The sequence below is a fragment of the Macrotis lagotis genome, chromosome 6 (genome assembly GCF_037893015.1).
Source record: "Macrotis lagotis isolate mMagLag1 chromosome 6, bilby.v1.9.chrom.fasta, whole genome shotgun sequence".
Lineage (NCBI taxonomy): Eukaryota > Metazoa > Chordata > Mammalia > Peramelemorphia > Peramelidae > Macrotis > Macrotis lagotis.
In genome coordinates this window covers 11,760,570-11,774,526 of record NC_133663.1, presented here as the reverse complement: position 1 = coordinate 11,774,526, position 13,957 = coordinate 11,760,570, and the positions used below count along the sequence as shown (strand labels likewise).

Genomic DNA, 13,957 nt, shown 5'->3' with positions numbered 1-13,957 from the left:
AAAGAGCTGAATCTAATATAGACATTTAGCAGCATTTCTTAATGTACGACTAGAAATCTTTTTTCTTTTTCTTCTTTTGATATGGTGCTATGTCAGTCTTTAAAAGGCCATGAAGAAATTTCCATTTGCCTGGCCAGTGGGGGAGAAGGAAGCTGGTGCTCCCTGGGGAGCTGGGAGGTCACTGGGCTGCCTGAGGAGCCCCGCTTGGGAAAATGGAGCAGCATTGAGATTGAGCCTGTGGAGAGATAAGGACACCCAGCTTCCAAAAAGAAAAGGAAAATTCCAATTGGGTTTATGTTATTTTGTTTCTAAGATCTAGCATAAGCCTGGCAAAAAAGTACAGTCACGAAGGTCGTCCCTACTGTGACCCAGCTCCCACCCACAGCCCCAGCCACACTGGCAGGGGCAGAGCCGGGCATCCCCAGGCCTGCGGGGCTGGCTTCACGTCCCTTCCCTTCTCTGGCCACTTCTCTTCACCTCTGCTCACTCATTTTGGAAGAGGGCTTTAGAAGTGTACTTTTTTAAAGAATCCAGGTGACATCCCCACACAGCAAGGGCCTAATGCTTGTTGACTCATTTGAAGAGGGCGGTTTTGGGCCTTGAAGAAGTCAGTGTTTCACATTTCCTGACCTGCCATTTTTTTGTTGCCAGAAACTAGGCATTTCTATTTACTTACTTCACTCTTGGGGGTTGCTTTAAATGGGGGGGGGGTCTTTAGCCAGGAACAATTTTTGCCACAGGCTTTTTTTCCCCCTCTTTTATAATGGAATTTTACAGACTTATTTTCCACAGCCCAACAGAGTAGAATTCCCTTTGAGGAGGGAGGGAGCTAAGTCCAAAGACCTTGAGGAACCCTTACTATGTATTTAGTGGTTGCCCCAGCCTTCTTGGAGTTCCATCTCTGCGTATCTCCAGACTGAACCAGTTTTAATTGCTGTCCAGTTCCAGCTTTGGGAAGGAGGAGTGGAAGTCCAGGCTTTCCAACCTGAAGCTGTTACATTCAATTTTCATCACTAGCACATTAGGGAATGAGCTCCTCTTTGCTACTGTGTAGAGATAGCCAGTGGAAGAGGGCAGGAAGCTTCCAGATGGGGTGGCCAAAGGCCACTCCCATGCCCACTCCTCCTGCCCTTCTCCAGGTAGGGCATTGAGCTAGAATGGAGGGGGCTCTGACTCTTCCCATATATGGTGCCCTACTAGGGTCAGCAGGCTGTCTTTCCACAGGAGCAGCTGCCTGTCTATGAATATTGAATATTGAAATGTTTGGCTTTAAGTGTTTCTGAGAAAGTCAGACATCTCATTGAATTTTCCGTCTGAAAGACACTTGGAAGAATATCTGGCCAGAATCCCTTTGTGCTGGGCCTTGAGACCTAAGGAGCCTGTGACTTGTCGAAGGTCACGCAGGAAGTAACCACAAAGTATCCATGTCTGGTGCTGGCTGTCTCACCGGTGCTGGGTCACCAACTGGCTCAGACAACAAGGAAAGCCCAGGATTTCCTCTACTTTGGGGAGTGACTTTTCAGAAACATTGCCTTTTCCCTGTTTAAGTCAGTTGTGAAGTTGTCTTGATGTAGGGTTTATTATAGTATCACCATGTGGGATGTTAATTGGTTAATTAGTCTATTTAAGACAATCTTCTTATTGCCGCTGACTGATAAACAATCATATTAATCTTCTTATACAGCTTTGGAAAGGATGAATTCCAAGTTTCTCCTTCAATTCAGTTAGATCCAGTGTTCCCTGCCTAGCTTTCCAATGAGAAAAAGTTGAGGGGAAAGGGCCCCCTACCTCCTCTCCTTACTTTTGCCCTCCAGTTTTGAGTGAAGCCCTAAGGATTTGTCTGGTGGGCCCTGGAACCTCCCGGTTGCTTCCTTGCAGGGTGGGCAGTCAGTGAACATTCCTTAAGCACTCCCAGGACCTCAGACCTCAGAGCAGTCTGTTCTCAAGGAGCTCATTTGTTAAGGGCTTTAGATTCAGGGTACATGGGTTTCTATCCAGTCTCAACCCAAGCATTTTGATTACTCACCAGGGATAAAATAAAGTCAGAGGTGTAAAGTGAAGTCTGGGGTCTCTTTCAGCTCTCAATGTATGGGAGACCTTGTGAATGACCCAGGAGAATGAGTTTTGTTCTTGATGTCTACCATCCTCATGTTAGCTCCCTCTTCTTCCACATATGGCTGCAATTATTGGGTTCATCTTCTTAGGTTTCTGCAAGAGGCTACTTCATCCCGTCTGTCTTTGAGGTCAGGGCCTTGCCTTCCAGGGCCATCCTGAGCCCTTTGAGGCAAGTACCACATTCTTGATGGAACTGTAATTTGAGTTTTTTAACCTGGTGTTTAAAAATATTTTGATAGCTATTTCAGTACTATTGGTTTTCTTGGTGATCTTGTGTTTTATTTTATATATTTATGGGGCCTAGGCCAGAGCTGTCAATCTCAAATAGAAACAAGGGCCTTTAAATCATCTGTAAGCATGGGAGGGTAGGGAGTATTGACTTGGAAAAATATATTCACATTCTCTGTATTCTCTGTTGTATTTTGTTTCTTTTGTTAAATAATTCCTAATTACTTTTTGAAAAACAACCATTTATTAGAACCAATACAAGAGTATGGAAAGAGGGAGGTGGTGGAAGGGGAGAGAATGAGGTCTGTGTTGGATGTCGGTTGGACCTAATTACTTTTTAATCAGGTGCAGACTCATATTCAGTACTGATGTCTAGACTGTCTGCAGGGTCCATGACACAAACAAAATTCATAACTGCTGACCTAGATAAATCAAATCTTGTTTTTGGAAGACCCACCATGTAGCTCTGGAAGGCTTTCCATGTAGCTCAATTCAGAATTTTCAGGCTGAAGCATTCACCTTGAGGCAGACCAAGACATTGACAGAGAATAATTATTAGAGTTCAAGAGAACTTAGGATGAGAGTCCAGGCCCTTCATTTTACACGTGGGAACTCTGGGTATTAAATGACTTGACATCATGACATGGGAGCCAAGCCAGGGTTTGAACACACTGCCCCTGCCTGAAACAGTCTCAGCCTCATGGAATCCAGCCTGCAGGAGATCCCTTCACCAGCACGCCTGGTCATTGGACTCACCTTTGTTGAGGTGATAGAGGATTTCACACTTTTGACCAGCTGGGATTGGGAGGGAATGGTTTTCCCTGGCTCCAAGCAGTCTCTTGACACAATTCACCCAACCCCCTGCCTCCTGGGGGGGGGGGGCAAGATGGTCCCATTCCTCTTTCAAGGGCAATCAGACCTGCAGCCTGGAGCCCAGCTATCCCACCCCAAACATCCCCAGGGTCCTGAGTGTCCAGTCCCCCCATAATCTATCAGTGCCTTTAAGATTCAGCTCCTGCAAAATGTCTTCACTTACCTGGGAACCAGGTGAGGCCAGATTGGGGGGCATCTCCCCTCCTTTTGTGCAGCAGCTCCCAGGGGCTCACACAGACTCTCAGATCTCTTTCTCTCTTACTTGAACTTGGAAAGGTGGTTGGTTTGTTTTTATAAGCCAGGCACAGTCCCCTCTCTTAAATATCAACCAATTAGAGTCAGTCTGTTCCAGCACATCTCCTTTTTTTGGACCTCGACTCTGTCATTCCCAGTTCCCATCAGAATACCCCTTGATTTTTACTAAGCTTATCATCCACCCTGTTCTCATCACCACATCTATGGCCTCTCCTTGGGCCTCCTCCTTGACCTCCCAGCAGCCTTGGACACTCTTGGCTGCTCTCCTCCTTGAGAACTCTTTGCTCTCTAGATTTTCAGGACCTCCTTTTGGTCCTCTTCTTCCATCTCCTTCCTGGATTTGTCCCATGGACTCTCCTGGGCCCCCTTCTCCTTCCATTCTACTTCCCTTGGCCATCCCATCAGTTCCTTGGATTTCATACTGGAGATTCCTAAATCTGCTGACTCCCAGGCCAGCCTCCCTGGCTGCCTTTCAGACCTCAAACAGCAGATATCTTCAACTCGTTGTCCTTGCCCCTTTCCTGTTGCTGGGGAGGGCACCCTCAGACTTCCAGGACTTGGGCTCATAAACCAAGAGTCCAGGACTCTCTCACTTTCCCCTCTACCCCCGCCCCATATCAGGACCTGTGGCTTCATCAACTTTGCCCCTCCATTCTGGAAAAGATTGCTGTCACCTCATGACTGGACTGTTCTGCTGGGGATATTTCCCAGTACAATGCAAGCCCCCAGCTCCCCCCAGGCCCAGGTGCCTGGTACCTATTAAGCACTTAATGCATTGCTTATGGAGTTGAATTAGATCAGTCTGAAGTGGGGACCTTGTCCTTTTTAGTGTCAGGGACCCTTGGACAGACTTCTGCCCAGGACAATATTTTTAAATGTGTAAAAGAGGACACATAGGATTACAGATTGTCAAAGTGTGTGTGTGTGTGTGTGTGTGTGTGTGTGTGTGTGTGTGTGTCTGTCTGTCTGTCTGTCTGTCTGTCTGTCTTGGGTCATCCTGCTGAACCTGAGCCTCTGCTGCAGATCTCTCTCTGGCTTTTTCTTCAACTAACATCCCGTCAGTCTATGGCCTGATCACATCAAATGGCTGTTTTATGGGTTTCTAGAACAGCCTCCAGAGGTGGGACTCAACAGATTGTCTGATTCCCTGGTGCTGGTGCAAGGGCCTAGGCAGAGTCCTGAGGCCTTTCTTCTCTTTGATCAAGACTCATTAGCTGGGGCTGTTTGACCTCCCAGAAGAGAAGCTGAAGAAGGAAGGACTGGTAGCATCAGTTCATGGGTTCCCTTGGAGACCTTGACCTTGGTCCTATTCTAAAATGTAACTTTCTTTCTCTTTGCAGCTTGGTGTCCAGCTTCCATAATGCCCCAGAACGATGAAAGGCCAGCGCCGAGCTCTGCTCAGCCCTGGGGGCCGCTTGCCAGCCTCCTCCGAGAAGTGGGTGGCTGGGCTTGAGGGGCTGAAGAAGTTCTGCCTGTTACATGCCAAGCAGGAGACCCACAGCACCTGGCACAGACTGTACCGTTCCCTTCAGCGGCGAAGGAAGGCTCTTCGGCTGCAGAGGAAACGGACCCAGAAAACGGAGCCAGCCACCAAGGCCCGTGCTGCTCTGGTTGCTTCTCGCGGCCACCAGGTCCCCGGCACCGTGAGCCCCCACATCCGGGGACACCTCGTGGGAAGCCTGCCAGCATCTGTGGTTGATCCTGCCCAGGAATGCCAACCGGAGGAAGAACTCCACAAGGTGGCAGCTGGCTTGCCAGTGGGCAGCGTGTTGGGTCAGGCCAATGGTTGTAGGCAGAGGACTGACCACCAGGATCCTGGCGGACTTAGGACAGCCAGTGGGGAGGGCCGGTTGGAGACCCCCAGCCCCACCTTAGTCACCTTGAGGAACCCCAAGGGAAATGGTTGTTACTATAGATGCTACCAAGGGCCAGACCCCAAGAGAATGGAGTCAGAGCAGGCATCCCTAATTCCAGGAAGACTCCAGCTCAGCCAGCGCAGGGGTAGGAGGATTTCGCTGCTTCGGGTCTATAAGAAACTCTCCATGATTAGGTTTCGCTACCGGATACTGAAATCCCCGAGGTTTAAGACAAGGGGCCGAACGTGGAAGCTTCGGAAGGGCCAGCAGCGGAGCTGGGTGCAGAAGGTCGCCAGAGACCATCAGGAGAACCGCCAGGAAGGCTGTGAGGGGGGGGCTTGTAGCCCCACACCTCTCCCTCAAGCTCTCTTCCCCAATATGGACTGCTGTGCTCCTGGGCCCACCACCAAGGGAAAGAACTCCAGTTCCCCCAATGGCCCCCTGAGAGCAAGCCCCGGGTCAGGCCCAGAGCCTTGTGGGGGGGAGACGACCCCTGCCCAGCAGAATGGTGATGCCACCCACCTCGCTGGACTGACCGGTGAGATCCTCCCACTGGAGCAACACTCCAGGGACCTTTTCATATCGGAAACAGAACCAGAAACTATAACCGTGGGACAAGAGGATCAGACGAGGGACACCAGGGACATCAAGGTCAAGGTGCCTCCACCTGAGCGAGCGGAGAAGGCAGCAGGTGGCCAGGAGGTGCCGGGGCAGGAACCTGCATCCCCCAAGACTGTGCAGGCTACAGGGGGCCTGGGCCAAACGGAGGCTGAGGCTCCCCGTCCCCGGAGCATCTTTAGTGCCAAGTTACTGGACCACCCGTACTGTAAGAACCCCTTGGAGGCTCCCTCACAGCAAACTGGCCTCAAAGAGGGATGGCAGGGGGGAAGTGTAAAGAGCAGTCAGAAAGCATCCCCTGTGAAGGATGAAGAGCTGTCCTCCTGCCTCTGTGGTATGTCTCCTGTCCCCCCCCCCCCAGGATATGGGGCCCCCAGGCTGATCGGTCCAGTGCCCATGTCTCCTCTCTCTCCAGTAACTTCTTGGAAGACACATAGGCTGACACTGAACCCCTGCAGTTCTGGGGAGGCTGGGAGTTTGACTGGGGCCAGGGTGGGGAGGCCAGCTGGGCAGTTCCCTGTCAGGGGAGGCAGACAGCCCATGTGCTTGTCTATGCAGTGAGGAGTCTTTTGGAGCTTTGTGAGGTGGTCTTTGGGGGTATCTTTGCTTAGAGGCCTTGTTCCTTCAGTCGTGTAATATGGGAGCTGGGAACAGTGGGGTAGTCGGGGTGGGAAGGACTGGGGTGACTTTCTATTGTGGGATGGACACTTTGTGGAGTTAATAGGGTATGTTTGGGGGTCCTGGAGGAGTTGCCAAGTGCTTTCCTACACAGTACAGCAGAGACTGCCGGAAGGACCCCCGTGATTCAGGTGCTCAGGAAGAACAGGTGACCTGAGGCTTGGGGATTCTTCAGGAGACAAGTTCCTGAGGGAGGGAGGAGTCCCCCGGGGGACCCACGTTTGAGACCCAGGTAGTCTGAAAAGGATACGTGACCTGTCCCAGCTTGTTCTAGAGCTGCCAGAGCCTTGGAGCCTCTAATTCCTTCACAGTCTGCCCGGCCACTCGGGGTCCCCAAGGACTTTAGGGCAACAGTCTTTTAGAACATTTGGTTTGCCCCAGTGATCAGTGAGGCAGTCTGGATGACTTGGAGCTCTGGTTCCCTCATCAGGGAGACAAAGGACCATTTCCCGAAGGGGTCGATCCTTCAGCATGCTGTGCCCTCTCGGGTCTGCCCAAGGCTGTGACCCCTGCTGGAGCATAGCTCGTAGGGAAGGCTCCATCAAGGCCTTGGGGCTCTCACCCTTCTCCTTTGTCTGCACAAAACCTGAAGCGATCCCTCACTTGGTACAAGTCACTTTCTAAGAAATTGGGTCTTTTCCCGGATGGGCACACCCTGGCCTTCAGTGGACTCGACTTTGGACTTGTTCTTGTTTTTTAACCTTAGCTCAGGTATCTATGCCCCCCCCCCCCAGGCAGCTCAAGAGAACATAAGATAGGGGTCGTGGCCCAAGCTGGAAGGAGCAGCTGAGGCCTCTGGAGCTGGGAGAGGATCCTGGCTGGGCTGATTGTGCTGGGTGACTCTGGGCTGCCCAGGGCAGCCTTGGCTCGGCCACTGAGGAGGGAAGGGATCGGGACTTGGGGAAGTGGGTCCCAGCATCTCTCTTTGACCTCAAGGTCCTTCACTGTTGGCGTGGTCCTTTGTCTTCTGCCCTTCACAGGCTCAACGTGGTGTTCTGTTCATTTGTGCTTGGCTGTGTGTGAGGATTCGCTCTGATGCCCGGTCAGATGGCTCTGCTTGACAACAACTTAAAACCATTTCAGACTTTGGGGCAGGAATCTCCCTGGGTGAAAGCTACAGCAAAGTTGGGGCTTGAGCCTGTGGAACTCCCCTTCCTCTCCAAGCTCTAGCTGGTGGCATAACTTTGAAGGGAACACCCCGCAAAACTCCAAGAACTGCAGTCCAGGACGCTCTCGGTTGTGTGTGCCTGTGCTTTGGCCAGCCTCGGTGAATGTGCGGCTTGCTTTTAGCTTATAATGATGTCTCTTTAGGATTCCTGGATGAGGTGATGAAGAAGTATGGCAGCTTGGTCCCCCTCTGTGAGAAGGACGTTCTGGGAAGGCTGAAGGAGGTCTTTAATGAAGACTTTTCCAACAGGTTGGTGGAGCGCAGAGATCCCGTGCACTTGTGTGTCTGCGTCCTCCTCCCCTGAGCAGGACAAGGATCAACTCTCCTTTCTCACCTGCTCCTCTCTGTTTCAGAAAACCGTTCATCAATCGGGAAATTACCAATTACCGGGCCAGGCACCCCAAATCTTCCACTTGCAACTTCCGCGTCTTCTACAACAGACACATGCTGGACATGGATGACCTGGCGACACTGGATGGTCAGAACTGGCTGAATGACCAGGTTAGATGGCATTTCTGGGGTGGAGGTAGCCACAGGGCATGAGGACCACACAACTGCCCCCAGAACCATTGAGGAATTGGGGTGGTGTCCATATCCTGGACCTCAGGAGAGAGCAGGGAGAGGTGGAGGATCCCCTTCACCAATGGGGAGAGCGCCCCCAGGCCAACCAGCTTGGACGCTAGAACTGCCCATCTATGCCACAGGTCCAGGCAGCCAGTCCACAACCACTCATTAGGCACCTGCTGCATGCAGGCACCAGGGAACCCACAATCTCTGAGTCTGTTCTGTAGATCAGAAGCCCTTCCTTAGGTGGGTTAAGTGCTTGTGCCTCTGGGCCTGGCTGTGCACTGGTGGCACCCCAGTTTCCTCCTCTATAAAATGGGGGTAGAGCTCACATGAGGGTTGTGAGGAGGGGCCTATGTCAGCACTTATGCTCTGACTTTGTCATCAGAAAGGGGAACCATTTGTGAACCCCCCAGCTCAACAGAAATTCTGAATCTGCTGGGTTGGGGAACAATGGAAACTGTTTGGTCTTTTTCAGGTAATCAATATGTATGGTGAGCTGATAATGGACGCTGTTCCAGACAAGGTAAGAGAGGCCCTTTAGTAGTGGAGGATCCCTGCCCTGTGTGTCTTTGGGGGGAGGGGTCAACAGGCAGAGAGGGATCCCTGCTCCCCGGGGGCTGGCAGGTCAGAGGGCAGACTCCCACGCAGGTGCAGCAGGTCTGGGTGTGGTGTAGACCACACTGAGGGAGCCTAGAGGAAGGAGGGAAGAAGGCTGTGTCTGAACAGGGGTCCCGTGGAGCTGTGGCATTGGGGCGGGGGGCAGACTGGCCTTCTGCACTCATAGAAAGAGAGGCCTTGATTATCAGAGTAGCCGACATCTGAAGGTACCCACATGGATTAGTCTGGTTTGAATAATAATAAATTAATAAATAATAATAGTCTAGAAACGAAGGGTGATTGGAATGGGGAAGAGCTGGAGCAGTGGGGGAGGGGGGAGTTAAAAAGCAAGGGGCAGAGAAGCCAAGACAGCATCTGAGGCCAGCGTGGATACTGTAGTGGGGGGCCTGAAGATGAGTGGGGGCTCACAGTGCCAGCACCACCCTGGGAAGATGGTTGTGGTTATGTTCAGCCATGTGGGCCAAGTGGACGTGGACGTGGTCAGCAGTGACTGAGGGCGGGAGCCCAGGCTGGGTTGTCAATGCAGAGTGGACTGACATCTGGAGGGCAGGGGGGGTGCCACGGATCGAGGGCCAGTGAGTTCAGATCCAGCCTTGGACACCTAGCCATGTGGCTCTTGAGCAGGTCACTTCACCCTGTTTGCCTCAGTTTCCTCATCTGTAAAATGAGCTGGAGCAAGAATGGCAGACCCCTCCATTATCTACCAAGAAATGTGTGTGTGTGGGGGGGAGTTACATCTGTGCTCTGGCCTCTGATCCCTTCAGTCCCGAGGTGCCTGGGGTTGAGGGTGATGGCGCAACTTAGGTCCTAGGGAAAAGAGCCCAGGAGCACTGTCCCTCCTCCCCAGGTGGCGCTCCCCATGTAATGTGTCTGCTTGCCTTTGTCTTCTAGGTTCACTTCTTCAACAGCTTTTTCCATAGACAGCTGGTAACCAAAGGATACAATGGAGTAAAAAGATGGACCAAAAAGGTAGAGGGGCAGCTCCTTGTTGGCCTAGGTTTGGGGGGGGGCAGCTCCTTGTTGTTCTAGGTGTTGGGGTGTGGGTGAGTGAAGCCCTATTTGGAGCAGTGTAGAGCGACCATCTGAGGGTCAGTCCAGTGCTGCACTTTCCTTGAGGTTCTATCACAGACTTAAGTTGGACAGTACCTAGATGAAGACCTTCAGTGAATGGGCAAGTCTCAGGGTGGGGGTGGCAGGTTGAGCAGGTGGTAGAGACCAAGGTTTGACAGTGGGATTGGACCTTGTGGTCAGTGTGATTAAGCATTGATTAAGCATCTGTTGTATACCAGGCTAGTGCTAAGGGTTGGGCATGCAAAGAACAAAAGCCAAAGACACTTTGTACTAATGGGGTTGGCAGCAGGCCAAAGGCTGGGCCTCAGCAAGACAGACCAGGGTCTGTTGGTGACTCCCCCACAGGGAAGGCCTGGGAACAATGGGGTGATGGCTGGCCAGAAGGAGCCAGGAGAGGGGCAGGGAGAGCATCAAACCTGTGGACATGGCCTCTTTTCTTTCTGTTATCAAAGAGTCATGGGTACAAGTGGAGTGGTCAGGGGGCCAGGGAGGTCTGTTGGAATGACCCAGATATGAGTATGTGTGTGTGCATGCGTGCATGCTTGCTGTTGTCTATGTTCTGTATGTCTGCATATCTTCTCTAGCCTGTCTCAGACCTGTGGGCACCGCCTGGCCCCCGTGATGATGACACTTTTTTCTCTTTCCTGGGCAGGTGGATTTGTTCAAAAAGAGCCTTCTCCTGATTCCCATTCACCTGGAAGTCCACTGGTCTCTCATTACTGTGACCCTCTCAAATCGAATTATTTCCTTTTACGACTCCCAAGGCATCCATTTTAAGTTTTGTGTTGAGGTAAGTGAAGGCACATTTCCTCCAGCCTGGCTCCTCAGGGAAGTCAGGACGGTGGGGGGGGGGGGGGGGGGGGCTCCAGAGACTGGAGGCATCAGAGCACCATCATCCTGGCCACCTCACTGCGCGAACAAGACTGTTGGACCACGTGAGCTGGAAAGCACCATAGACTTGGATGAACAGCTGCCGGGGAACCATCCTTGAAACCCCCCATCCCCCACCCCACCTCCCACCCCCTGGCTTTGTGACTTTCTTCATTTTCCCCTTGTCTCTCCCCACTGTGTTGAGGAGCCCTTTGGAGGAGTTGCTTTGGGCAGTCCCTGCCTCGGTTATGTCTGCTGAGCATGACGGCTGTGGGGGCGCTGGCAGAGGGGCAGACCTTGGGGACCATGCCACTGTGGGCCTCTCTGCCCTGGTGGCACATGGGAGTCCCCTCTGCACCTGAGGGTTGGGGTATTTGTAGCTTAAGGTGACTGCCTCACACAGGCCCTGGTCTTGCCAGCTGCCCAAGGTCCCCACCAGGGTCTGCATTGCTCTCCTTAGATTCCCCTCCCTCCATTGGAGGAGATAACAACTCAGTCTCCCTGATTCCATTCCTTTGGTCATTTTTCTTAATCTCCTGAAAACTTGCTTAGTTCAGTGACTCAGTCACTTCAGACATTGGAAGGTAGTTGAGGGTGGGAAAAACTGCAGATGAAAGACCCTGGGCGGGTCCTTTCTGTGGAGGGATAGTCCAGTGGGTGCCTGCGCCAAAGCACCGGCAAGTGGGTCCTTATTGAGTTGGATTGAAAGGCAGGGCCCAGGGAAGGTCCCAAGTCTTCCCAGACCTAGGAGCCAGTGGTTGCGTGTCTTGGTTTTTTCATCAGAATATAAGAAAGTATTTGCTGACTGAAGCGAAAGAAAAAAACCGACCCGAGTTTCTTCAGGGTTGGCAGACGGCTGTGACGAAGGTGAGTGGGGGACAGTCAGCCCCAGGACACAGGGCAGGGGGCCTTGCAACTTCCTCCTCCACTGCCTGGGAGGCCAGAGGCTCCTCTCCTGGATTAGCCGATTGGACGCCTGCCAGGGTTGGAGTCTGAGTCCAAGTCCCATCATCAGTTGTTGTTGTGGAAGGAGAGAGACTTGGAGCCCAGAGTGTGAACCAATGACCCAGTGAGCCACACAGGTCACCCCCACCCTGAACCATTGGTCAATAGGATTTTTGTGATAGAATCCTGGGAATGATTTGAAGGATTTGGGGGCAGGAGGCACTGAGGAGAGAGAGCTCTGACTCCTGAGGCCCGAGCGGCTCCCCAGAGAGCAGGCAGGTCTCGGTCTTGTCTGTGGCCCTTGTGGACGGAGCAGCGCATGGCCTCTCTTCCACGGGAACCAGCCCCTCCACCCTGTCTCTCCTGCCTGAGTCCTGGAGTATGGGAAACCCAGGGCAGGGAAAGAAGGGGTTGGACCATCCAGCACACCCAAGGCCCCCTGGCACAGATGGCCTTCCTAGGAGGGAAAGTTCTTTATTTTCAGTTTTTATTGTAAATCATAAGCTTTATCTGCCAAAAAAAAAAAGGCTCTAGTTAAAAAAAAAAAGATGTTATTGGGAGAGGATGAGGGTGGTGGGGTTTCCTGGCAGTTTTGACTTCAGTTTCCAGGAGTTGGGAGAAGAAAGGGGAAAGGGCTGAGTACTTGCCTCATCCCAGTTCACGTGTGTTGTGGGGAAGCCAAGCCCCTCAGGCTGGATTCAGAGCAGGGTAGTTTGAATGGTTGGAGGCTGAGCCAGGAAAATGGGGTCTTCATGGGAGTCCCCAGCCCAACCCAGAGATTTCAAGACACGCAGGCTTGTCGGCTTGCATCTGAGGAACAGCCTTTGTTCAGGGCTAGGGTGCTGGCTGCTTGTTGCAGCTGCTCTGAAGCCACGGGGCCACTTCCAGAGGGTCTTGGTGCCCACGTCCTTGGGTGTCAACGCAGCGGGGGAGGTGGGAAAGAGCAGCCGGCAGCACCTCCAATCACATTCCTGTCTGTTCTCCCTCATCAGTGCATTCCGCAACAGAAAAACGACAGCGACTGTGGAGTCTTTGTGCTCCAGGTAAGCAGGCTCTCCTCTTGGGGCTGTTTGAGGGTCCCTGGTGGGCGATGATGCCTTTCCAGAGTCTCTCTTGGGAATTGAAGATAGGCCCAGAATTGTTCCATTTCCAGTTTTCACCTCTAGCCATAGATGAGGATAGACAAGCAACCTGTGCCTTTCTCACCAGTGGCTGCAGGTTAGCCTTCAGGCAGCTCCAAAGGGTGAGGGGCCCCTGGGGCCAGATGCTCCCCCCCCAGCTCCACAGCTTGTGGCAGCCTTCTTTCAGAGGAAGCTGCAGACAGAGCTCTGAGTAGAGAGACTCTATGGGGTCCCCAGGAAGGGCAGGGGAGCTCACATGGTGTTTATAGGTCGACTTTTTCAGTACTGCAAGTGCCTGGCCTTCGAGCGACCTTTCCAGTTCTCCCAAGAAGACATGCCACGTGTTCGGAGAAGGATTTACAAAGAGCTGTGCGAGCGCCGGCTCATGGACTAAATCGGGGCAGCCGGCGGTCCCTGGACCTCGGGCCATTCCGTGTGCCGCAGACGGCTCCGGCAGGTGGCATCCTGCCACTCGGCTTACCTCAACTTGGTTTCTCTCCCCTGCCCTGTTTGTTCAGCTACTATGTAATATTTCATGTCCACTTTTGTTCCTTTCTAATTTTATGGATATTTCTTGTATTTAATATTTATTATACGAGCGCATGCACATAGGCCAAGCATGCAGTACGGAATATTAAAAACAAAACCCGCCAACACATAGATTGGATGCACCTTGTAGACCAGCCGTGCTAGAACGAAGGGAACCTAAAGATGCAGGATCTGGTCTCAGATTCAGTCCTGTGGAGACATGCAGGCCCCTGGGGTCCTCAGGGAGACACCCCGCCCCGCCGCCAGAAGACCCAGTGAAAGCCCTGGGAGGTTCCCTATCGTAGCCAAGACCTCCTGGAAAATGGAGCCAAATGTGGGGCAGCTTTTGTTTGTGGAGAGTTTGTTTTTCACTGTCCCCTTTGTGGTAAAAAAAAAAAAAAAAAAAGACTAGACCCTGGAATGACAACAGACAGTGGGGAGGGGGA

At 52.3% G+C, this 13,957-nt stretch overlaps 1 protein-coding gene across 3 annotated transcripts in view; it reads left to right on the top strand.

Annotated features, from left to right (window-relative positions):
* SENP5 (SUMO specific peptidase 5) overlaps positions 1–13,957 on the top strand; it is a 15,033-nt gene extending 1,076 nt beyond the window's left edge. The window contains exons 2-10 of one of the 3 annotated variants that reach the window (XM_074190752.1): positions 4,812–6,279; positions 7,935–8,040; positions 8,145–8,292; positions 8,834–8,881; positions 9,868–9,945; positions 10,700–10,837; positions 11,701–11,784; positions 12,855–12,905; positions 13,267–13,957. In XM_074190752.1, coding sequence (XP_074046853.1) covers positions 4,845–6,279; positions 7,935–8,040; positions 8,145–8,292; positions 8,834–8,881; positions 9,868–9,945; positions 10,700–10,837; positions 11,701–11,784; positions 12,855–12,905; positions 13,267–13,377 — 2,199 coding nt within the window. In that variant the 5' untranslated portion in view covers positions 4,812–4,844 and the 3' untranslated portion in view covers positions 13,378–13,957. Of the gene's footprint in view, positions 6,280–7,934; positions 8,041–8,144; positions 8,293–8,833; positions 8,882–9,867; positions 9,946–10,699; positions 10,838–11,700; positions 11,785–12,854; positions 12,906–13,266 lie in introns of all 3 variants that reach the window. The other 2 variants (XM_074190751.1, XM_074190750.1) reach the window with 2 other exon arrangements.